Here is a 25165-nt window from a genome sequence, read left to right as displayed (position 1 = left end):
TCTATAGAAAATTTTGTCAAAATTTTATTTCTATAGAAAATTTTCTCAAAATTTTATTTCTATAGAAAATTTTGTTAAAATTTTATTTCTACAGAAACTTTCATTTCTATAAAAATTTTCTCAAAATTTTATTTCTATAGAAATTTTTTGTCAAAATTTTATTTTTATAGAAAGTTTTTGTTAAAATTTTATTTCTATAGAAAGTTTTTCTCTAAATTTTATTTCCATAGAAAGTTTTTCTCAAAATTTTATTTCTACACCCAGAAAAAAGTGACCCATTCTTTAAGTTAAAATGAACTCATTGTGAAGAAAGTTGAACTACGTATAGCGCCAAAGACATTTTTATTTGTTTAAACGATATGATTTTCGCTGAAATTAGGTAGAATGCATTCCATATATTAGCTAACATTTTCCTATATTTATGTACCACTATACTGCAGAATGAAAAAATTTAACTGAATTGAATTCATATATGGAATGATTTTATTGAACTTGAACTCCAAATGAATGAAGACAAATCTTACATATTTGTGGTAAATCTTTTACTTCAAAATTAGATATTATATTATTTTAAATACACATTTATGTATTTATATAAGCAATTTTTTCTTCAATAAAAGACATGTTTTATTAATATATTAAATATACTTATTTAGAATCAACAGCATCGACTGGCCTTGAAATATTAAAACCAGGGCTGAGGAGTCGAGCCAAGTTTGCTCGACTTCGACTCCGGAGTCGACTCCGTGTAATATAACTAAATCTCATTTTAATACCACTAATTTGTAGTTCTATTGTGGGGGTACCGTAAGTGGATCGATATAAACTATCGTATTTATTTATGTGTGCAAAAAAGGTCTTAATTTCACATTAGATGCCAATTAAACTCTATATTTCAAATTTAGGGCAATGTTTAATAAATAAAATAATGTTATAAATACCCATCATAATATGAGAAGATGCCAACAGTACATGTATTTGTGGACCAAAATTATTGATACTATCTCAAATCCTTTAAATTTGTTGCGAGCTATATTAAGGTTTATATTCCCATATGCATGAATTTGAATCTGAATCGATTTAGACAAAATTGTATATACTTCTACAAAATCTATGTACTTTAAATTTAAATTCAACGTTATGGGACGTAACAAACAAAAAATAAAAATGCAAGGAAAGTCTAAAGTCGGGCGGGCCGATTATAATATACTCTGCACAACTTTGTATTTAGATCTACATTTTGATAAAATCTCAAATCAGACTTCTACAAAATCTCGGACAATATTTGGGAAATATTTATAATTATTTAGACAATTATTATTATTTCTACATAAAATTTTGTCAAAAGATTTATTTCGGCAAAAGCCGACTATCATAAACCTTTTTTCGGAAGGTTCAAGTGTGGTTCACTTTGGGTTCTGATGAACTACCAGAATGTGTTTTAATAATTGGTTGATAGTTTTGCTGCAAGTAAAGGATGCTAATGAGGAATGTGGTAATTCTGAAACGTGCGTTCATCCAACCATCTTGCAGTCTATAGGGCTTTGTCCAAATAAATTTGACAAACATTCTTTTCCACTGTTGGTTAAACCACTCTTGTAGTTTAGTCAATGCAATGGTGTTTAAGGTGAGATCAAAACAACAAATAAAATGTTATTCTATTTTGTCAAAATTTGAAATCTATAGAAATTTTTATCAAAATTTTATTTCTATAGAAAATTTTGTCAAAATTTTATTTCTATAGAAAATTTTGTCAACATTTTATTTCTTTAGAAAATGTTGTCAAAATTGTCAACCATTTTTTAGTAGAACTCTACCAACTGTGGCGACCGTGCTACATACCCGTCTGGAAGACGCTGGACAATTCATTGGACCCTTTTTTGTCCGGTCTTCCTAGTCATACATAGTGCATAAAAGTTTTTCATTTCTGTAGCCCGCTCTATATATTTCATCGATTTCAATTCAATCTATTTTAAAGCGTAATAGAGCTTCGACTCGATTCAACTAAATAACATCCAGGACTCCTTTCTTTTCTCATTCATTGCAGCAATTAAAACTGTTGGTAATTGTTACCAATCGAGGCCCTGGAGCAATGTTGATGTGTGTTCTTGCTTCTAAAGCATCTAAGTGTGTTGAATTGTTAGCTTTACTTGGTGGACAAAAGCAATTTAAGTCAATAATGGTAACCCACTGACTTAATGAAAAGTTAACCATATTGCCTTTTTAACAAAAAGTCAAGAGAAAAGTTTAAATTTGTAACCATAGAACAAACAGAAATAAGTAAATAATACTATATCCTTTCATTCTTCATTAATAATTTGAAAATTGACTAAAAGCATATGAGCAAACAAAAAATTGACAAAATGTTCTATAGAAATAAAATTTTGACAAATTTTTCTGTAGAAATAAAATGTTCACAAAATTTTCTATAGAAATAAATTTTGACAAAATTTTCTATAGAAATAAAATGTTGACAAAATTTTCAATAGAAATAAAATGTTGACAAAATTTTCTATAGAAATAAATTTTGACAAAATTTTCTATAGAACTAAAATTTTGACAAAATTTTCTATAGAAATAAAATTTTGACAAAATTTTCTATTAGAAATAAAATTTTGACAAAATCTTTTATAAAAATAAAATTTGGACAAAATTTTCTATAGAAATACAATTTTGACAAAATTTTCTATATAAATAAAATGTTGACAAAATTTTTTATAGAAATAAATTTTTGACAAAATTTTTTATAGAAATAAATTTTTGACAAAGTTTTCTATAGAAAAGAAAATTTTGACAAAATTTTCTATAGAAAAGACAATTTTGACAAAATTTTCTATAGAAATAAAATGTTGACAAAATTTTCTATAGAAATAAAATTTTGACAAAATTTTCTATAGAAATAAAATGTTGACAAAATGTTCTATAGAAATAAAATTTTGACAAAATTTTCTGTGGAAATAAAATTTTCACAAAATTTTCTATAGAAATAAATTTTGACAAAATTTTCTATAGAAATAAATTTTAATAAAATTTTCTATAGAAATAAAATGTTGACAAAATTTTCTATAGAAATAAAATGTTGACAAAATTTTCTATAGAAATAGAATTTTGACAAAATTTTCCACAGAAAAGAAAATTTTGACAAAATTTTCTATAGAAATAAAATTTTTACAAAAATTTCTATAAAAATAAAATTTAGACAAAATTTTCTATAGAAATAAAATTTTTACAAAAATTTCTATAAAAATAAAATTTAGACAAAAATATCTATAGAAAAAAAAATTTGACAAAATCTTCTATAGAAATAAAATTTTGACAAAATTTTCTATAGAAATAAAATTTTGACAAAATTTGTTATAGAAATAAAATTTTGACAAAATTTGTTATAGAAATAAAATTTTGACAAAATGTTCTATTTTGAAAAAATTGTGGTCTCAAAATTTCGAATTTCCCCAAGACATGGAAATTGACATTGTGTTATCCTATAAAAGCATATCGTTATCGGAGTCGCTGATAATAGTGGGGAAATTCTAACCCATTTTTCATTTTCATAATCATTCGTAAGCTATAGTTCACTATTCTCACAACTTTGTCCTATTCCAGATTTTTTGTCCCATCTATAGCCAGAACCGCTTTTTGTTTAACAACTGCATAATAGTTTAGTATGTCACCTTATTACAGATGAAAACTTCCTGATTTCCATTCATGCATTCATATCGTGTTCGCTAAGTCGTTAGCTTGATGTTTTTCCGGCCCTTAATTTTCCGACTTTTTAATTATTTGCCCATGTTTGTGTGTCTCCATGATCCTTGGTAAGTCTTAGAGCACAAGATTCTTATTTATAAAGTGTACTAAATCGACTTAGTTCGGTTTCTGTACAAAACCATGTGGCGAAAATATTCAGCACGTATACTGAAAGAAAATTTTTCTTTACTGAGGAACGAAATTGTAGACAAACGAATATTTTACATTATTTTAACAACGCATTAGGGGGAAATGTAAAGAAACTGAAGTAGATTTTAGTTCAATTTTCGCACGAGGTAGTTCATTCTTCCTATAAAAAAGTTCACTATTTGACCAGGAATACTGGTGGAATACCCCGATCTACTCAAAGTCTCCGATAGGTTCCGGAATATCCATCAATTCCTCTGTCTCTCTGTCGATTAAGAAAAACGAAATTTTTTCGTTAAATCGAATCAGGCTTAGGCTCTATATAGGAAAATCAGACTTCACAGAGAAAAAAAAACGTACACTCAAAAAAAAGTGAACCCTATATTTCACTAAAGCTGATTTAATTCTATTTTAGTTCATGGAATTATTACGTTTTAATAAAGTTTCCATGCCTTTAATAATTTTTTTGCTTACGTTAGTTAAATAACTAAAATAGAGGAAAAAATTATACACAAATGAAGCATAAAGATTAACTAAATTCGGGTCTCCCACAAAATAGTTCAGAATTTCTTAAAACTTGTAAATTTTACCAGTAATGAGTCCATCATGAACTTCATATGGTACTAAAGACATTTTTGCAATTTTTAACTCCAATTTTTTCCTTCAAAGTTCGAAATTTTCTTTAACAAGTGAAAAAAATTAATTATGTCTAATAAATTTTCTTGAATTTGTCGAAAATTATTTACTTAGTTTTGTGAAATCGACGTGACATCTGCGTTTCTAATACAGTTTAGTTAAAATTTTCTAAAATTAATATATTTTTTCTAAAACTAACTAAAATTTTCTTTCGTGGTGGATTCACTATTTTTTTCAGTGTATAAAAAACTATAATTTTCGACTTAGCACATTAATAAATAAAGGCATTGGCTATGTTGAACTGGCAAGAATGCAGACAGGATATGTATAACTCAGTTGCATTATGCTACATCACTTTCATGTTTGCCTACAGTTATTCCTGGTTTCCAGGGCTCTTTTTATGTTTCTCTATGATTTCCATTCTCTTTGTTTGGGACCATTCATATTTTCCATTACGGAAATATTTATGATTTGTAAGTGTAGCTGCATATATGTACCAGGTTCTTGTTGCATATTTAGTAGAGAAAACGGACGGAACTCTACTAGAGTTCATAAATAGTACCATGTCTGCCACTTGGATTGAAGCAACAGTAAAAAAAATAGAAGAATGACTATCATAAAAAGTCTGGTGTCCGGCGATGACCCCAACATGATGTTTGCCTGGATAATTGTAAATGGGTTTACTAAATAGTCTATTCTTTTTATAAATGGATTGCCTCTCGTTTTGACATCTCGAAGGTTTCTAACTACATAAAGCATCAGTCAGAGGAAAATTCACAAAATTGATTTTACAGATTCTACGTTGGTTGTTAAAGGAGTTTATAAAATAAATGCATTTTAGTAGTACCCACCAACAGGAAAATATTTATAGCGTATTTAGATTACGGCCTTTAAAATAACATTGTGAAATAAATCGGAACTACGTGGAGAATTAAAGTTTGGGGTCGTTTGCGAATGTCGTGTGTAGTGGACATGGGTAGTTAGAGGGTTAAATAACTTGTACACCACCGATTGTTCCCAATTTCAATGACGTACGTCCTTGTGCTAAAACAAAACCTTTTACGAATTTCTGATTAAAAAATACTTGTGGTCAAGAAAACGCGACAAATGGACAGTTTAAAAGACAGCCAGGGCTGTGTTGATTCAGCAGGTCATTGTGGTGTACCAGTATATATACTGTAGCCCAATTAGATGATCTAACGGAACACATATATATTTAGCCTAACTGTCCTAACTGACAAACACCACCGACAACTGTTATATATCCCAGCGGCGTAGTTCATGTGCTTGGAAGTCCTTTTTCCAGGCCTGTCTAGGCATTACAGAGGCCTGCTTAGGACATTACACCTTCCTTTCCATTTAACATAGGGTGAGATTGGAGGGCAAGGCCTTCTTTGTAGCTTACATAAAAGGGCGTTCACCAGCCCTCTAAACAGAAGGAGTTCTACAGGGGTGTATATAAGAATTCCTACATAATTACTGAAAATAAAACCACACCTTCGCTCCTTCTTATTACAGGCATGTTGCAGCGCTACGTCAAGAAGGTGTTCTGTAGTACAGGGCGGTCTTCCCTATACGTTCTCAAAAGAATGACTTTATCATTATTAGACATAGTTATTGTTTTAATTCAGATTTATTGTTACAATAAGAAGTTTCGAGTTCAAAGATAGATAAATAAATAGATAATTAATATAAAATTAAAGAAAAAATATACAAATTTTTAAGTCAGGACTTCTTTCGCCACATTTGTTGTTGAGATCTGGAAGAATTTAAATTCAAGAAATTATAGAAAAATAATGGCCCTTTTTGGGAAATTGAAGGCAGTCCAATTATGTTAGATGCTTGTTTACTTATATTTGTAAGTGGGATTTTATAAAACGAGCGATTGACTTAGAAAGGCATTGAAAATGCATTGTAATTATAATTAAATAGCAATGCAAACAATTTTAAAACTATATTTTAAAAGAGAGCCCAAGGCAAATATCCTGCTGCATAACTTTAACACCCATGCTGTAAGTTTAACTTTTCACAATTTCACAAATTTAAAAACACAAAACAAGGAACGCGTCTGTACTTCACAAAATCAAAACTGAACAAACGAATGGCGTGAATTGGCGTCCGCAAAATTATTATTCACTCGTTTATTAACATATGCAAAGACAATTAATGAAAATATTTTCTGACATAAATATTTTCTGTCATAATATGAAATAACCACTTGACTTCCAAAGGCATTACAAATGCATTCTAATTATAAATGAATAGGGATGTAAACAATTTTAAAGTTCTCTTTTAAACGAGAGCACAAGACAACTCTCTTGCTACATAATTTTAACACCCATGCTATACAACTTCTATAAAGAAGGCAAAGAGAATGTCTGGGTGTATAAAATGAAAAAGTAAATGAAACGCAATGCTTAATTACAGGTCTGATTTTAGAATGCCTACGATGAATGTAAAATCAGTACACATGCATGTCTTATAAACACAACTCCTTCCAATTTAAGGCATTTAACATGCCTGAATTTGTAAGGTCCTTCTCGATTCCGCCGCTGGGATATGATAGAGGTATAGAAAGTTCCCAGATACATGTGTTTATCGGCCAATTGGTATATTTGTTCTTTGTGAAAACACCATACGTAAATACTTTCTAGTGTAATCGGTCATATATTACGTATACGTATTTGGAAATTCATTTCAATTACTTATGCGATCCATTGAACGTATCTTCCATGAATTAGTATTACTTATACGACACCAAGGAGTATGTAATAATAAATAAATCAGTACTTTAAGTTCGACATTTCATTACGACTTTTAATCACGGTTGCCACAATTGGTAAAATTCTACCAAAAATGGTAGATTTTTACTGAATATATAGAAATAAAATTTTGACAAAAATTTCTATAGAAATACATTTTTTTGTTGTTTTGATATCAGCTTAAAAATCATTGCGCTGACTAAACTACAAGAGTAGCTTAAACAACAGAGAAAAAGAATGTTTGTCAAATTTATTTGGGCAAATTCTTATAGTTAAGCTACATCTGTAGTTTAGTCAATGATTGAAGAATAAACACACACTTAAAAAAAAAAACAAAACGAATGAAGTAAAAGGAAGCATGTTCAAAATAAACCCACCCAACTGCACTCAAATCGATGATTTGACAGTGGCAACGAAAAGAGATATGTTTGTAGAAATTTATTTCGGCAAAGGCCGGCTATGATAAACCTTTTTTTCGGAAGGTTCAAGTGTGGTTCACTTTGGGTTTAGTGAGCTACTAGAATTTGTTCTGATAATTGGTTGTTGTTGTAACAGTTTTTAATTTTTTTTCATCCATTTTGTTCTATGCTTGTGTAGTAGAGGTGTGCACGTGAGTAATAGTTTACTCACGCTCACGCACACTCACGACAGAAAAATCATACTCACGCACACTCACGCACGATATTTTTGGTAGGACTCACGCTCACGCACACTCACGAAAAGAAAATTTATATTCACGCACACTCACGCACGAAAACGTCGTGACTCACAAAAAATACCGTGACTCACGAAAAATACCGTGAATCACGAAAAATATCGTGACTCACGAATAATTTTATAATTAATTTACCTTACCGAAGTGTCTGAAAACATGAGCATTATTAAAATCGAGAGTGTTATTAAACTCTTAACATCTCAGGTGTCACTAGAATTGTAATTGAATTTAACTCTTAAGCGTTTTATGTTGGTGAGCAGGAATATTGTCGTGAGTGTAATTCGTTACTCACGCACACTCACGAAGATATTATTTTCGTGACTCACGCACGACATTTTGTTTTGTTAATCACGCTCACGCACACTCACGCTGTTGTCATGAGCGTGACTCACGACTCACGCACGAATCACGAAAATTTTCGTGAGTCACGACAATTTCGTGTCACGTGCACACCTCTATTGTGTAGTTCAACTATTAGCCAGATCAAGGAACTCTGCGACAAGGATGGGGTGTTTCCAGAGTGATCTGGTGGTGAGACGGGTAGGCTTAGCTGGGCAAGCGAAAAGGTGACGAGTGTCATGTGGCCCTTGATTACAGATGGGACACAAGTCAGCTACGCTGCTATCAATCACTGATAAGTAGGAATTGAGGCGGCTGCACTTGCCTGATCTTTGTTGGGCCAAAAAGACCCTGGTTTGCCGTAGGAGGTCTCTCTCCTCCGGTGCTATGGGCGGCGGTCGGACTCCGAGAACAGGATTAACCTTGTAGCTTCTCACCGCTTCAGCTATAGTATCCTCATGAATCCTGTTCAGACCTGTCTGGTATGCTGCCTGATCTAGAGGCTCTTGTTTATAACGCTGGATCTCGGGCTCTAGAAGGTGAAGATCAACCCTTACATTCCTGGGTGGAGGTTGTCTATCCACAAGATGGTGATTTGGACGACAACTACGATAGCAACCCAAGAGGACAGACAACATGTAATTGTGTCGAGGCACTGGGATGATCTTGGTCTCCGAATAAAGGTGATCCAGGGGTGTACTGCGGAGACATCCTGTTGCAGTTGTAAGGGCAGCGTTCTCACAGGTCTGTGTGTTATTCCACTGCGTATCTCTCGTTTGAGGTGTCCAAACTGGCGCTGCATAGTTTACCACTGACCGACCAATTGCCTTATATGTAGTTAACCAAGTGCTGCCGGCAAGCGACTTGAGGACCTTGTTTCTACCGTGGAGCTTATCACAAATTGCAGTGGCATGGGCGAACGACTTAAAAAGGCATCCGAATGTCACCCCGAGAATCTTGGGGTAATTTGTGGTCGGAATTATTTCGCCGTCGACTCTGACATTCAAATGCCTGCGTACTTCCGCCGTCCATGTAGTGAATAGTGTGGCTGAGGATTTGGTGGGAGATATCCTCAAATTTCTTGCAGTGAAATAACTGGTAAGATCAGCGAGGTAGACGTTCAATCGATAGCATATGTATCAACAATAGGCCCGGATGCCATAATTGTACAATCGTCGGCATATGATACAATCTCGACGCCATCAGGAGGGGGTGGAATCGAGGACAGGTAGAGATTAAACAGTGCCGGAGATATCACCCCACCCTGGGGAACGAACTCCCTGTTTAACTCTACGGGGTTTTGACTTCCTATCCCTGAATCCCACATACGACTGGCGTACGCACAGATAATTCAAACCCAACGCTTGGTTCCTGCCGGTAGGGTAGGGCATGGTTGACCGTATCGAATGCCTTCGATAGGTTAAGCGCCACGAGAACCGTCCTGTGACACGGCTTGAGCTGATAATTGGTTGATAGTTTTGCTGCAAGTAGAGGATGCTGATGAGGAACGTGCGTCCATTCAACCATCTTGCAGTGTATAGGGCTCTGCCCAAATAAATTTGACAAACCTTATTTTCGTCTGTTGGTTAAGCTACACTTGTAGTTTAGTCAATGCATGGTTTTAAGCTCAAATCAAAAACAACAAAATGATTGAAGAATAAACCAACAATAACAAAACAAAACGAAATAAAATGTTGACAAAATTTTCTATAGAAATAAAAAGGTTGACAAAATTTTCTACAGAAATAAAATTTTTACAAAATTTTCTATGGAAATAAAATTTTGACAAAATTTTCTATAGAAACAAAAATTTTGACAAAATTTTCTATAGAAACAAAAATTTTAACAAAATTTTCTATAGAAATAAAATTTTGACAAAATTTCTATAGAAATAAAACGTTGATACAATTTTCTATAGAAACAAACATTTTAACAAAATTTTCTATAGAAACAAAAATTTTAACAAAATTTTCTATAGAAACAAAAATTTTAACAAAATTTTCTATAGAAATAAAATTTTGACAAAATTTTCTATAGAAATAAAATTTTGACAAAATTTTCTATAGAAATAAACTTTTGACAAAAATTCTATAGAAATAAAATTTGACAAAATTTTCTATAGAAACAAAAATTTTAACAAAAGTTTCTATAGAAACAAAAAAATTCAACAAAATTTTCTATAGAAATAAAATTTTGGCAAAATTTTCTATAGAAATAAAATTTTGAGAAAATTTTCTATAGAAATAAAGTTTTGAGAAAAATTTCTATAGAAGTAAAATAATTTTGATAAAAATTTTCTATAGAAATAAAATTTTGACAAAATTTTCTATAGAAATAAAATTTTGAAAAAGATTTCTATAGAAATAAAATTTTGAAAAAATTTTCTATAGAAATAAAATTTTGAAAAAGATTTCTATAGAAATAAAATTTTGAAAAAATTTTCTATAGAAATAAAATGTTTACATAATTTACTATAGAAATAAAATTTTGACAAAATTTCTATAGAAATAAAATTTTGACAAAATTTGTTTATACAAATAAAATGTTGACAAAATTTTCTATAGAAATAAAATGTTGACAAAATTTGTTTATAAAAATAATATTTCTATAGAAATTTTGACAAAATTTCTATAGAAATAAAATTTTGACAAAATTTGTTTATAAAAATAAAATTTGGACAAAATTTGTTTATAAAAATAAAATGATGACAAAATTTTCTATAGAAATAAAATGTTGACAAAATTTGTTTATAAAAATAAAATTTTGACAAAATTTTCTATAGAAATAAAATGTTGACAAAATTTTCTATAGAAATAAAATTTTGACAAAATTTTCTATAGAAATAAAATTTTGACAACATTTTCTATAGAAATTAAATTATGACAAAATTTTCTATAGAAATTAAATTTTGGCAAAATTTTCTATAGAAATAAAATTTTGACAAAATTTTCCATAGAAATAACCACCTACACCGAAAAACAGTGAACTGTTTAATTGGAAGAACATTTTGAGATTTCCACAAAGCGTTGGTTTAAACCAGAAAATTTAATGCCCTAGTGTATTTTTTAACTGCAATTCAAGAAATTACACCCTCTCAAGGAAAACAAGTAAGGAAAGTCTAAAGTCGGGCGGGGCCGACTATATTATACCCTGCACCACTTTCCATATCACATCCGTCAAATGTGTTGGGTGCTATATACAAGGATTTGTCCCAAATACATACATTTAAATATCATTCGATTTGGACAGAATTTGATAGACTTTTACAAAATCTATAGACTCAAAATTTAAGTTGGCTAATGCACTAGGGTGGAACACAATTTTAGTAAAAAAAAAATATGGGAAACATTTAAATGAAGCAATTTTAAGGAAACTTCGCAAAAGTTTATTTATGATTTATCGCTCGATATATATTTATTACAAGTTTAGGAAAATTAGAGTCAGTTTTACAACTTTTCGACTAAGCAGTGGCGATTTTACAAGGAAAGTGTTGGTATTTTGACCATTTTTGTCGAAATCAGAAAAACATATATATGGGAGCTATATCTAAATCTGAACCGATTTCAACCAAATTTGGCAGGCATAGCTACAATGCTAATTCTACTCCATGTGCAAAATTTCAACTAAATCGGAGCAAAAAATTGGCCTCTGTGGTCATATGAGTGTAAATCGGGCGAAAGCTATATATGGGAGCTATATATAAATCTGAACCGATTTCAATCATATTTGGCACGCATAGCTAGAATGCTAAATCTACTCCCTGTGCAAAATTTCAACCAAATTGGGCCAAAACTCGGGCTTCTGGGGCCATATAAGTCCATATCGGGCGAATAATATATATGGAAGCTATATCTAAATCTGAACCGATTTCAATCAAATTTGGCACACATGACTATACTACTAATTGTACTCCTTGTGCAAAATTTCAAGCTAATCGGGATAAAACTCTGGCTTCTGGGTCCATATAAGTGCATATCGGGCGAAAGATATATATGGGAGCTATATCTAAATCTGAATCGATTTCAACCAAATTTAGCACACATAGCTACAATGCTAAATCTACTCCTTGTGCAAAATTTCAACTAAATCGGAGCAAAAACTTGGCCTCTGTGGTCATATGAGTGTAAATCGGGCGAAAGCTATATATGGGAGCTATATATAAATCTGAACCGATTTCAATCAAATTTGGCAGGCATAGCTAGAATGCCAAATCTACTCCCTGTGCAAAATTTCAACCAAATTGGGTCAAAACTCTAGCTTTTAGGACCATATTAGTCCATATCGGGCGAAAGATATATATGGGAGCTATATCTAAATCTGAACCGATTTCAATCAAATTTTGCACACTTGACTATATTACTAATTGTACTCCTAGTGAAAAATTTCAACCAAATTCGGCCAAAAATCTGGCTTCTGGGGCCATATAAGTCCATATCGGGCGAAAGATATATATGGGAGCTATATCTAAATCTGAACCGATTTCAATAAAATTTGGCACACTTGACTATAGTACTAATTGTTCTTCTTGTGCAAAATTTTAAGCAAATTAGGGTAAAACTCTGGCTTCTGGGGCCATATAAGTCCATATCGGGCGAAATATATATATGGGAGCTATATCTAAATCTGAACCGATTTCTTACAAAATCAATAGGGATCTATTCTGAGCCAAAACACATACTTGTGCCAAATTTGAAGTCGATTGGACTAAAACTGCGACCTAGACTTTGATTACAAAAATGTGTTCACGGACAGACGGACAGACGGACATCGCTATATCGACTCAGGAACCCACCCTGAGCATTTTTGCCAAAGACACCATGTGTCTATCTCGTCTCCTTCTGGGTGTTGCAAACATATGCACTAACTTATAATACCCTGTTCCACAGTGTGGAGCAGGGTATAAAAATTAACTAAAATTAAAATAGAAATCATGGGAACCAAATCACGACCATTTTAAGCATACAGTAGTTGATTCTTACTATTTGTGGGTATCGTACGAAAATTTTCTTCTGTTTTAGTTCATATTGAACTTATGTGTATGGTCATTGAAACTTATACCCACGTTTAGTTCAGAAAATGTTTGAGACATACTTAAAAAAAAGGAAAATTTCACTGGGCTGTGGAAAATTTCTACAAAAATAATAAAAATTAACTACAAACAAGTATTTTTTGTTTTGCAACAAAAAATAAATTAAATTTAGCGTTAGTTTAACTACAGAATTTGTTTGTGTATATAGCGCCAGGTATAAAAAGGCTAAGGGAGTCCTGTCTATATCGATATAACAGAGTGAGCAATCCAGCAATTCCCTCTATGTTCGAAGATTAGGTTAAGAGCAAGTGTCTCCCCGTAAAAATATAAAATACGTGATATCCTATTTTCACTTTCAGCATCTCTTTGTCCCCCTAAAATTTCTAATTAAATAATTTCGTCTAAATTCTAGTTCGGTACCTAAATGACAATGCAATCGTTTTCACAGCGTTTATCTTTAAGTGTAGTCGCTAACTCATTAGGTTCAACCATTACGCCATCAATTAATTCCCATGTAGACATTTTGGAATGTAAGTATATATGGGTATTCTGCATAGTTTGCTTCACATTTGTCTAATTTTGCAATGTACCATAAGGGAATGGCAATTCATTGAGCACAATAAAGACCAAAAGAAAATAAGTTTCAAAATTCCCTACTGTATTGTGTGTCAGAGACGTGTTTTTACAACATAGACCAGATGATAATTGCATTGTCCTAGAAAATGCCATAGAGAAGTTTCGTACCACCAAATGTTATTCTCATTTAGAAGAATTTTTTCAACTCAATTTAGTTTCTTTATTTGTATTATGGCAAATTTGTTTGAAACGCGAGCAGGAAGGGTAAAAAATGAGAATAAAGAGTTTGTAAAAACTTTCGTTTTTAGAATGTAGAGTGCGAGTTTAATTGGAGTCGTGTATGCGAAACAAAATCTTCGTTAAACAGGGATGGATTGTGAATCATCGAATGAGTCTTTGTGAAAGAGGAAAAATGTCTAAAACATCAAACTTTGGAATCGTGGATATCCTATGGTCACATATACGGAAATCCAACTTCTAGTTCACCTCTTTAGGCAGTGATGCCAATTTGGTGCTTTTAGCACCAAATTTAGTGTTTTTTGATTTCCAAAAAGCACCAAATTGCCTTTTTAGTGCCTTTTCAAAAAAACACCAACTTGGTGCTTTCTGGCATTTTCATTTAGTGCTTTTGGTGTTTTTTCCAAGTTGAACAGTACTAAGCTTAATTGACGATATCTTCTAACACAAAAATTCGTATTAGACTTTCACAAGCTTAAGAAACTGAACTATATTGCCAAATAGAGAATTTTATTGTTATGAAGGTGCTATTGATTCTTTTTTTAATCAATATTGGTATTTTAGGGTATTCTTCAGAAATGTCTAAGGACGAGTGACGAATTCCTGAACGTGATAAAGATGTCATTTAAACGTTTGTATTAAATTCACAAAGCACTCAAATTTAATGTCGAAAAATGTTTTTCTCGTCTGAAAAAAATATTGTGAAATTTTAAAGACATTACAATAAACGTTCATACCCCCATATTCTGGTTTACGAATTCGCAAAACGCACAATTTTGCATTTTCAATAACTTTTGAACCATTCCAGGTTTTGTCATGAAATTGATTCCAATTAAATTTCTTTTCAATAAGAACTATTTATACAAATTTCGCATTAGATTTCATTATGGTTCAGAAAATAGAGGTTGAGAAAAAAAATTAGAACTGCGTGAAATTAATACAAAAAGTTGCAAGTTTTTTTAGTAGAGCATTGAATTTTAACTGACTTTAGTAGTAGGTGAAAGGTGGTATCTTAAAATCGAGATTGTGTCATATGCAGACGATTGCACAATCATGGCATCCGGGCCCATTGTTGATGACATTTACGATCGATTGAATGTCTACCTCGCTGATCTTACCAGTTATTTCACTGCAAGAAATTTGTGGATATCTCCCACCAAATCCTCAGCCACACTACTCACTACCAGATCACTCTGGACACACCCCATCCTTCTCGCAGAGTTCCTTCATCTGGCTACCAGCTGAACTACACAAGCATTGAACAAAATTGATGAAACTACATTAAAAAAATGTTACAACAACAACAACTGTCTTTAGGTCAAGCCTTGAATATGGCTGCACCATAAATTCCTGTAGGTTTAAAAACCAAAGCCCTTAGAAATTTAAGATTAAAAAAAATTAAACATTTTCCTTTTTCGTTTAAAATTTTTCCCATTTCAGTTACTTTTCATAAAAATTGTGGATTAAAAAAAATTAACACTTTCCATTTCATTTTAACATTTTTCCCATTTCAGCTACTTTCACTGCAACTGCTTCGAATTCAGATCAGCCTTTGGCATATAGTTTTACCTTGTATAGTGTTTTTTTTTTTTATTTAATTTTTTGATATTATAATTTTTTATATATATTTTTTTAATATGATCACTTAAGTTACTATTTATCATAGACAATATATTAAAGTTTTTTGTATAAACTTTAATATATTGTATTTATATTTAAATTCCACGAGTTACAGTTTTAGATCCCAGAGGCCCATTTAAACGCTTCAAGACAATGGGAAAATTCTCGCTGATAATGTAGTCATCTTTGAAAACAATTACCAGATTAACTTCAAATTCTGAAATGAAAGAAGCACAAGAAATATATGTTATGTTTGTACAAGTAATATATATTAACACGCCACAACTTGGGTTACATATTGTGAGCACATACAAGGTTTTTGGCGAATGACATTAATTTTTCAAAATGGCCAAGTTTTAGTGGAGAAATTTAGACATTTTTTTAAATAGAAATGTTGACTTTATTTAGTTGTTTCATTGTTTTGAGAAGCTGTTGTTTGGTGAGTTGTGTGTGACTGTGTATGTGTGTTTGACTTTTGTTATGCTGACATGATGAAAACAGTTTGAGAGTCACTCGGAGAGCATTAAAAAAGCAAGAGAGTGAGTTAAAGCAAGGGAAATAAAGTTGCATATGTTAATGAGGCGAGTGTGGTGGGTTAGTTTGCAAAATTTAGATATTAAAACGATCAGTTAGCTAGATATTTTGTCCAAAAAGTTAATAATAGTAATTCTGTATTACTTTTATTGGTGAGATCGGTTGCTTTTAAATGACAAATTTTGTTGTTTTTGTTTTCAAAATCCATTTATGTGAGCGTTCAAGACCCTGCAGTACATTTAACGTCCCTTAGTATATGTAATGATATAATGGCTTATTTATTAGCCTATTGTTATTGATTTTTATGGTGTTATGGAAAGACAAAACTAAAGGGGTTTTCGGTAAAAAATAATGTATTGCATATTAAATTAAAAATTAAAAAAATCAAAATTATATCATTTTTAAAGAATATTAAATATAAATTTTTTGCATAAAACCAAATCTCATACTTGTTTATAACCTTTCATTCTGCTTTACCAAATACTTCATAAATTGAACTCTTATTTTATTAATTTTTAAAATATATTTTCGAGGCGAATATAAAATTTCCCATTTATTTTTCAGATTAGCCATTGAAGACAGTTCATTAAGAATGTGTTATAGCTAAACCTGAACCTATGGGTGACTCAAAACATACGATTAAAGCGTATCTATGATTGCCCATATGATAAGCGAAACTAAGCTACCAACTCTGCTATGAACAAGTTTGTGTGTAAATCTCAATATTTAAATTATTATTCATGTTCGGAAATACTGAATCAGGAGCATTAAAGAATTAATACGATATCAATGCGGAGCAAACGTAAGAGAATGACATCTGCCCTATGAGAGTTACTCTGGTGCAAGTTAGGTTGCAAACAAAGGGGTTCAATCCATTTCTGACCAAACACCAAAAAGTTTTTCAGCGGTGGATTATCTCCTCTCACTAATGGTGATTCCAAATCTTTTTTTAGTCAGCTAAGCATAGAAAAGGGCAGCACTCATTGATAAGAACTTCACATTATAGGTAAAAAAAAATTGTAATTGCATAAATATCATTTATTGGGAATAAGATAAATAGCTTGCCGTTCCTTGGAAGTTATACTATCTATCTGTTTATATATTCTTTTCGTTATTGCAGTACAAGTCTCTTAGATTTAGACCTGAATATCCATTCATACATACAAATAGAGAAGGCATTAAGGTCCGTTGCGTTGGAGCTGATATAACATATACCATGAATAGGATCAATAAATCTACTACAGAAGTCTATTGCAATTTAAATATTGTATGTACATATTTAAAATAAATAAATATAAGCATTGATTTCTATATATAAACCCAACTGAGACTAAGATAGAGTTTTATTTGGTATGGGTATGTGTGTGCATATGGATATGTAGTATGTATATTCCTTACTATTTCAATTAATATTTTCGTTTACTTACCAATTTTAAAATTCTTCGTTATCAATGTGGGACATGAGAATAATCGAGGCAATACCATATATATAGGAATTTCCAATTTTGGACATATATTTCCATCAACAATTTGTATGGTTTGAACTTCTGTTGCATCCTTGGCATAACCTTCTTTACATCCACATGTTTCCACACGTAATAGTTGTAATTCTATTGATTTTATAGCTACTTCAGTATGTTGCACTGTCAAACTACCCTTCAGCGGTTCAGTTATACAAAATTCGGTCTTGGCCAATTTACCAGTTATTAAAAATCTTGGCATAGTTATACGTTCTTTGGAATTCTTCTGTATGCTTTCGGGGCTTATGCTAAAATTAACCTCTTTCGCAGGAGGCACTAGCGTTGCTTCAGGTCCACTTGGCGGTTTATATTGTATACAGAATTGTTGTGTCTTTTGCAATGACTTGGCCAGAAAACTTCGTTTTACATCACATTTCAATTGATAGTTTATATTGATAAATAGACCATGATAGGTTTCATATAGAACTTTGGGTTCTTTGTTGCACTTTAAAGGAAATTCAAAATGAAATTCTGTATTGCCTGCAAGCTTTCCCGGAGCCGATAAATCTATAGTTGAATTTAGTAGCTGTATTGGTTTCAAGGAATTGTAGAAAGCATCAAGAAGGCCAACAGATTTACTATTGCTCAGCTGTAAATTGACTACACCTTCCAATGACAGAGTTATACCATCATGTTTTGCCTCTGAAGGGCAAGAAAACTGTACACAGCCAACCAAGACATCCTAAAAAAAGCAAAACAATTATGTTCATTTCAAAAATCTACGAATAAATTACTTGCTTACGTTTTCATAATAGATTTTATTTTCACGCTTCAATTTTATTTCAAAGTTTAGGTTGTTTGGACCCATCATCTCTGTTCTTTGTGGTTCCTGTGTTAGTTTTATTCAACTAATATGACTTTCCTGAAAAAAAAACAATTAAATGCAAATAAATAAAAGCACCCTGAAATCGGTTTTAATTGGATCTATTACATTAATAAAGACGACAACTACCTAAGTATTCCAGATATATAGTCCCATTCCCAATTTCAATTCAGATAAAATTTTAGGTTAAAAACTCTCAAACATATAAATATGGAGATGGGATTACTTACAATCTCCCGTCTTTTAATAAAATCACATATCATCAGTACGATGAATGTTACGACAGATGGATGTTGGAACAGAGATCATTATATTGTGCTAGAAATTCAGAAGAAATGACTATTTTATTGGATATACAACAATTAAACGGCAATTTGAGTCACCGTGCTCTATAAGGTCCAAACAAAAATATGTTAGCCCATTACTACAAAAGCCTAAAAAAGAATTGGGTCCCAATAAACTTAGTTTTGTTTTATACCTACCGTCTTTTTATAGCCACTTTAACCTTTTCATTTTATTTAAAACGTGTATTTTATTTAAAACGTGTATTTCCTTCAGATTCTCCTATTCTTATGAACGATTATTAATTTTAAGCGTCCCTTCGAAGTTTTGCTTAATTTTGCCCGACAGCCAGTGATGCCAACTGTTTGGGTTGAAAACATAGACCAATTAAAATAGAGACATACCTTGATAATTCACCATGGTTTTGTTTATTTGCAGAGCGCACTCATTCCACTCAATTGCGCAGTCAAGTGACTCAATTTCTTTTTGGAAAACGAAAATTACCATACAAATCAGTCAATTTGCATTACAAAAACAGGTGGATGTATAGAATTTTACATGTTTTTCCAATATTTGGTGTTTCATCAAAAGAACAAACGAAAGAAAACAAATTAAAGCCAAATTTAAAAATCACTCAATTGTGGACGAATAAGAGCCATTTACGGTGTGCAGACAAACTACAGCGCTGTGAATTCACTTTCATTGTCTATACCTTCCTTGGTCTATGCTCAATTGCGCAGTCAAGTGACTCAATTTTTTTTTGGAAAACGAAAATTACCATACAAATCAGTCAATTTGCATTACAAAAACAGGTGGATGTATAGAATTTTACATGTTTTTCCAATATTTGGTGTTTCATCAAAAGAACAAACGAAAGAAAACAAATTAAAGCCAAATTTAAAAATCACTCAATTGTAGACGAAAAAGAGCCATCTACGGTGTGCAGACAAACTACAGGGCTGTGAATTCACTTTCGTTGTCTATACCTTCCTTGGTCTATGCCAGCTTGCTAACAAGCAACATATGTTATTGGTTGCATGGTTTAGCAATTGGGCATTACTGTTAGTTGATATAACCATACCAAGTGACCATAATGCCAGGAATAGAAGAAGTATTAAAATAACTCCGGATACAATGATAAAATTATACTCTCGCGTATTGTATCAGTTCTCCAGTCGGCCTTTGTCATCTTCAGTATGCCGGCTAAATGAAAAAAGTAACGAAAGTGAACCCCGTGAATCTGCTGTCCTTAGAAAGATACGAGAAGAGCAATTGCGTGATAAGGCGGCTCTAAAGTGGCGCAAGACCAATGAAGAATCGGGAGACATTGATACAAAACTAAAGTATTTTGCAAATAATGAGCAAACCTCCGATTTTATTTTATTAATGCAAAAACCCTTGGAGCTTAATCCCAAAAAATGGCTAGAAATGTGGGAGAAGAAGAAAGAAAAAGAAGAACGACATATGCAAAAATTCCTCTCAGATCGTCATGAAATCTTGGGTCCTGATTTGGCTACCGCTCATTTTTTACTACATCGAGGAGGTTCTGTGAAATTCGTCAATGCCCAGCAGTGGATGAAAGCTGATGGAGATGGAAATTTTAAACTACCCAGCCGTTACGAAGCAAACTTCAAACTGGAGGCCATAAGATGCGATAATATGCGTTTGTTTTATGAAGGCTTGGAAAACATTCGCTGGTTGCAGCATCTGAAATTTGCCTCGTTCCATAATGTACCCACTTTTGATGATTGGTGTTTAGATCGTTTCTCTGGGTCACAATGTGATAAACTGGAAGTGCTGGATATTTCCGGGACCAAATGTACAGCCAGGGGTCTTTCTTGCCTGTACCGACTGAATAATTTAAAACTCTTAATTGTCAATGATCCCCAGGAATCGTTGGAATATGAATTATCATGCTCGATGCTTGAAGAGGCTTTACCCAAATTGAAAATTGTTAACGCATTGTCAGTACATAATTTGCAGTAGACCCCCGGTAGTTAAATTCAATGGCTTTGGTATAAAAAAAAATTATATAATTTATTTACAATAAATAAAATGCCATTTATTTATCACATCTTAGGTTTGGTTTTCATATATTCAGCTTTAATGGATTCCCTTTCCTCAACTGGTGGTAAATATGGGGATATACCCTTAGCACGACGATCTGAACGAACTTTGTGCTATGAGGGAAGAGGGGATAATAATTTGATACATACGTATAATATACAAAATATTCAGTACCCACTTACCCAGAAATCTTTACAATTCTTATAATTTGCAAAGTATACCTCACAAGCTTCACGATCAAAATTGTTTTTGTTTAAACATTTGTAGGAGAGTTCTTGTTCCTTAAAATACATATAGTTTTAGAATTAGTGCACCAAGAGTACAAATTTGTTCTCATTTCAGTAGAACCGGTATTTCCAAGGCATTGGTTTCTTCTTTGCTTTGCCCCTTTACCTGAAACGCTGAAATCAGCACATTACTTTACCTTCAAACAAGGATTATCCTTTTCTGCGTCCAAATTTCGTGGCATTATTTGAAATTAGTGTGTGCTCGTCTTAAAATTATATAAAATCAAAATAATTGCACCACACTAATCCATAAACATAAATAAAACCATATGATTTAAGAAACTTGGCAGCACAGATCAATGATGCCACACTAAAAGCATGATAACACAATACGGCGGCAATATCTAAATCACAGAGTAAGTGCTTTCATTATACACAGGTCCCAGGCTTTTGGACCATGCGATGCTTTTTTAATATTTTGTTTTTATTGTTTTAAAATGGACCAAAGATGACAATTTTGTGTGTTATGTTTGCGGCTAAACATTGCTAAACAAATGTCGTAATACTTCGATTTGGTTCTATAGTGCACGCGCATCGCGCACAACGCACACGCAGGCCCATTTAGGTATCCCCATTAAACACTCACAGCTCAGCTGTTCTAATGAAATTGGATTTGTTAACTTTATTGGGGGCTTTGATTAGATTAGAATAGAACGGATTAATTCATTTTACCCTGCAGAAATATAGTTGATTTCGAAACATGGATAATGTAAAACAGTTCTTAAAAGCCTACGAATCCTGGGTTTCTAAAAACCCACAAACGGTAGGAGAACTTGAGACGACAGCCAAATGGGCCTCCTATTTTGTGGCAGGTTTGTGTTCACCTTGGTTACTGTTGGTTTTTTATATTTTAACAGCTTTCTCTTTATTTTAGGACGTATAACTGATTCCTCAATTGCCACGGAGCTGGTGTATTCTTTATCAAATCTTTTGGTTTTATACAATGATCGTATTTTAACAAATGTTCGCAAAGAAACATCAAATGAATGCTCATCGGCAATGGGTCCCAATAAGTTTTGCTATCGTCTAAAGGTCATTTTAACTACGCTCGAATATACAGAGGTATTCATTGAAATTAGCGCCAAAAGAGTTTTTGGCAGCAAGGGCAAATGGTTTTTTATCACACTCTTGCAATGTTTTAAAGCTGCTGGAAGATACTTTATCCTAAAACATTCCACAGAAGGTATCATAACATCACCCGCCATACCAGTTCTAAATAGAAAATCTCTATTAAAAAATCAAAATGACAAATCGGATTGTAATAAAATCACTGGGGGTGAACATAGCGTGACTTTCAAGCTTAAAAGATCGGGTCGGCTAATACGAAAAGTGGAAGGGGCTCCACCACTTCAGTATCGAACATTTAAATTGGAAGAAGAAATTCTAAGTGTTCAACAACAACAACATCCCAAGGCTTTATTACAGGCCGAGTATCTGTACATAGCAAAACCTTTGATACATTTGGCTTCGATGGGACTATTTGGAGAAAAATCTTGGAAACAATTTATGATTTCTCTGGCCGTCGATGTAGCTAGCATTAGAATGTATCACAAAAATCGCCATCAGATGTCGAAGGAACAACAGCGTATACTATCTCATCGTTGCCTTAATCTTTGCATGTATTTGATGAGATCTCCTTGCTATGATACCTTTACCCAATCGCGTCTTAATAGTTTGCTCAATTTATTGGCTAAGATACCCATAGCAAAAATGTTGGCTGGTCCCTTGAGGGATTATATACCACATTGGCAATCTATGTATTTCTATATGTGGTCAACGTAATATCCAAAGTTTCATACTGTAGGACGATAATATTTTCTATTTTAGTATTTTTTTGTATTAGTTTATTATGGTATATTGGTCATTCCACATGTGTAATGGATTAGTTATTAAAATTATTTTTTTGCACTATTTTCGTATGTAGTATATATATATCCAACGAGTCCATGAATGATGAGAATAAAAAATGATAATTTTGGATAATTTTTTCTTAATTTTTTTCGTTTTACAAAGTCGAGTACTTAAGAAATACACTCCAATTGGTTTACAATAAAAAAATCGAAGACGAGTTACGGATTTATACCACATTTAAAGATTAACCCTCTAATGCCCCAATTTTTTTGCCAGCTGATTAAATTTTCAATGTTAACGACACGAAAGCAAGAAAACTATACAAAAAAAAAATTATACGATAAAATTCAGTATATGCTGCAAAGCCTCTTCAACAGTTTTAACTAAGTTTTCTTTTTGTTTTACCCATTTTTGTTGGCTTAAGGTGTGTTTTACTAAAAGCTTCCTTATTAAATGAAGACCGCCTAAAGGCGGGCTTGGGCATTAGAGGATTAACTAGATAAATTTTAAAACTAGTTCTAATAAATTTTAGAACTTTTTTTATAAAGCCCTGTATAATTTTATATATATTTTATCTTTATTAATTTGCTTGAGTATGTCATTGATGTATTCACTGCTTGATTTACACTTAGTACTGGGACAAAGTATTAGTAAAAATAATGTAAAATAAATTAAAGTGTAAAATTATTTAATTATTTCTGTATTAAATAAACTTTATAGTGTATCCTGAGATAAAACTACTGATATTTCTATATATCATCGCTATTAAGTTCAACCTTTTTCAAAATGCAAAACTTCTTCAAATCTTGGAATTTTATGAAGCCTTTTCATAGGTCATTAAGGGTTATTTTGTCCGCCTTGCATTCAATCACAGTTCCGACAGAACACCAAAAAGTTTTCAGCGGTATATTATTCCCTTCCAGTAATATTAGTGACATTTCTGAGTGCTTCAAAGCTTCTCTATGTGGTTTCATGGTAATGAGAAACGCGGTTTAGACTCGGCTATAAAAAAGGAGGTACCTTGTCATTGAGCTAAACTTAGATACTTGTAGCACCACCACGGTTGCCACAGTTGGTAGAATTCTACCAAAAATGGTACATTTTTTCTGTTTGGTAGATTGGTTGAATTCTCGATGCTTTAATAGATATTGCGAAACATTCCTCACCAACTAAGAGGTACTTCAAATCTCTATAAAAATAAAATTTTGACAAAATTTTCCATAGAAATAAAATTTTCAGAAAATTTTCTTTAGAAAACAATTTTGAGAAAAATTTCCATAGAAATAAAATTTTGAGAAAATTTTCTATAGAAATAAAATTTTTACGAAATTTTCTATAGAAATAAAATTTTGACAAAGTTTTCATTTCAAATAAATTTCTGACAAAATTTTCTATAGAAATAAAATTTAGCAAAAATTTTCTATAGAATAAATTTTCGATAGAAATAAAATTTAGACAAAATTTTCTAAAGAAATACAGTTTTGAGAAAATTTTCTATAGAAACAAAACTTTAAAAAAATTTTCTATAGAAATCAAATTATGACAAAATTTTCTATAGAAATACAGTTTTGACAAAATTTTCTATAGAAATAATATTTTGACAAAATTTTCTATAGAAATATTTTGACAAAATTTTCTATAGAAATAAAATTTTGACAAAATATTCTATAGAAATAAAACTTTGACAAAATTTTCTATAGAAATAAAATGTAGACAAAATTTTCTATAGAAATAAAATTTAGCAAAATTTTTCTATAGAATAAATTTTCGATAGAAATAAAATTAAAAAAAAAAATTGTATAAAACTAAAATTTTGACAAAATTTTCTATAGAAATATAATTTTGACAAAATTTTCTATAGAAATAAAATTTTGACAAAATTTTCTATAGAAATAAAATTTTGACAAAATTTTTTAAAGAAATACAGTTTTGAGAAAATTTTCTATAGAAATAAAATTTTGACAAAGTTTTCTATAGAAATATTTTGAAATAATGT

The 25165-nt window shown here is 31.7% G+C and overlaps 4 protein-coding genes across 6 annotated transcripts in view; 2 read left to right on the top strand and 2 right to left on the bottom strand.

Annotated features, from left to right (window-relative positions):
- Window positions 1-19336, bottom strand: part of LOC142233815 (vacuolar protein sorting-associated protein 26C) — a 100737-nt gene extending 81401 nt beyond the window's left edge. Inside the window, exons 1-5 of one of the 3 annotated variants that reach the window (XM_075304856.1) lie at window positions 19165-19335; window positions 18913-19000; window positions 18602-18721; window positions 17767-18541; window positions 15749-16022 (exon numbers count right to left, since the gene is read on the bottom strand). In XM_075304856.1, the coding sequence (XP_075160971.1) occupies window positions 15901-16022; window positions 17767-18541; window positions 18602-18670 (966 nt within the window). In that variant the 5' untranslated portion in view covers window positions 18671-18721; window positions 18913-19000; window positions 19165-19335 and the 3' untranslated portion in view covers window positions 15749-15900. Of the gene's footprint in view, window positions 1-15748; window positions 16023-17766; window positions 18542-18601; window positions 18722-18912; window positions 19001-19164 lie in introns of those variants that run through there. The other 2 variants (XM_075304855.1, XM_075304857.1) reach the window with 2 other exon arrangements.
- A 636-nt stretch (window positions 19337-19972) lies between these two features.
- Window positions 19973-21274, top strand: LOC142233811 (distal membrane arm assembly component 2). The gene is made up of 2 exons (XM_075304843.1): window positions 19973-20979; window positions 21045-21274. The coding sequence occupies exon 1, from the start codon at window positions 19988-19990 to the stop codon at window positions 20948-20950; it is 963 nt and encodes a 320-aa protein (XP_075160958.1). The 5' UTR covers window positions 19973-19987; the 3' UTR covers window positions 20951-20979; window positions 21045-21274.
- Window positions 20976-21613, bottom strand: LOC142233812 (coiled-coil-helix-coiled-coil-helix domain-containing protein 7). The gene is made up of 3 exons (XM_075304844.1): window positions 21456-21613; window positions 21214-21312; window positions 20976-21144 (listed from the first exon to the last, which is right to left on the bottom strand). Exons 1-3 carry the CDS (start codon window positions 21498-21500, stop codon window positions 21034-21036), a joined length of 255 nt encoding a protein of 84 aa, XP_075160959.1. The 5' UTR covers window positions 21501-21613; the 3' UTR covers window positions 20976-21033.
- A 308-nt stretch (window positions 21614-21921) lies between these two features.
- Window positions 21922-23301, top strand: Pex16 (peroxisomal biogenesis factor 16). Its single transcript, XM_075304842.1, has 2 exons — window positions 21922-22130; window positions 22193-23301. Exons 1-2 carry the CDS (start codon window positions 22019-22021, stop codon window positions 23098-23100), a joined length of 1020 nt encoding a protein of 339 aa, XP_075160957.1. The 5' UTR covers window positions 21922-22018; the 3' UTR covers window positions 23101-23301.
- The last annotated feature ends 1864 nt before the right edge of the window (window positions 23302-25165 follow it).

Source organism: Haematobia irritans, chromosome 4, assembly GCF_050003625.1.
Source record: "Haematobia irritans isolate KBUSLIRL chromosome 4, ASM5000362v1, whole genome shotgun sequence".
Taxonomy (NCBI): Eukaryota; Metazoa; Arthropoda; class Insecta; order Diptera; family Muscidae; genus Haematobia; species Haematobia irritans.
The sequence above is the reverse complement of the archived record's forward strand: the minus strand, read 5'-3'. Positions and strand labels throughout refer to the sequence as shown.

What these genes read in the sequence shown, in the direction of transcription:
- LOC142233811 (XM_075304843.1), top strand. Translation starts at nt 19,988, where the DNA reads ATGTTATTGGTTGCATGGTTTAGCAATTGGGCATTACTGTTAGTTGAT.
- Pex16 (XM_075304842.1), top strand. Translation starts at nt 22,019, where the DNA reads ATGGATAATGTAAAACAGTTCTTAAAAGCCTACGAATCCTGGGTTTCT. An exon ending in GGCCTCCTATTTTGTGGCAG is followed by an intron (nt 22,131 to 22,192) that starts GTTTGTGTTCAC and finishes TCTTTATTTTAG; the next exon opens with GACGTATAACTGATTCCTCA.
- LOC142233812 (XM_075304844.1), bottom strand. Translation starts at nt 21,500, where the DNA reads ATGCCACGAAATTTGGACGCAGAAAAGGATAATCCTTGTTTGAAG. An exon ending in AGGATAATCCTTGTTTGAAG is followed by an intron (nt 21,313 to 21,455) that starts GTAAAGTAATGT and finishes ATGTATTTTAAG; the next exon opens with GAACAAGAACTCTCCTACAA. An exon ending in AGAATTGTAAAGATTTCTGG is followed by an intron (nt 21,145 to 21,213) that starts GTAAGTGGGTAC and finishes CTTCCCTCATAG; the next exon opens with CACAAAGTTCGTTCAGATCG.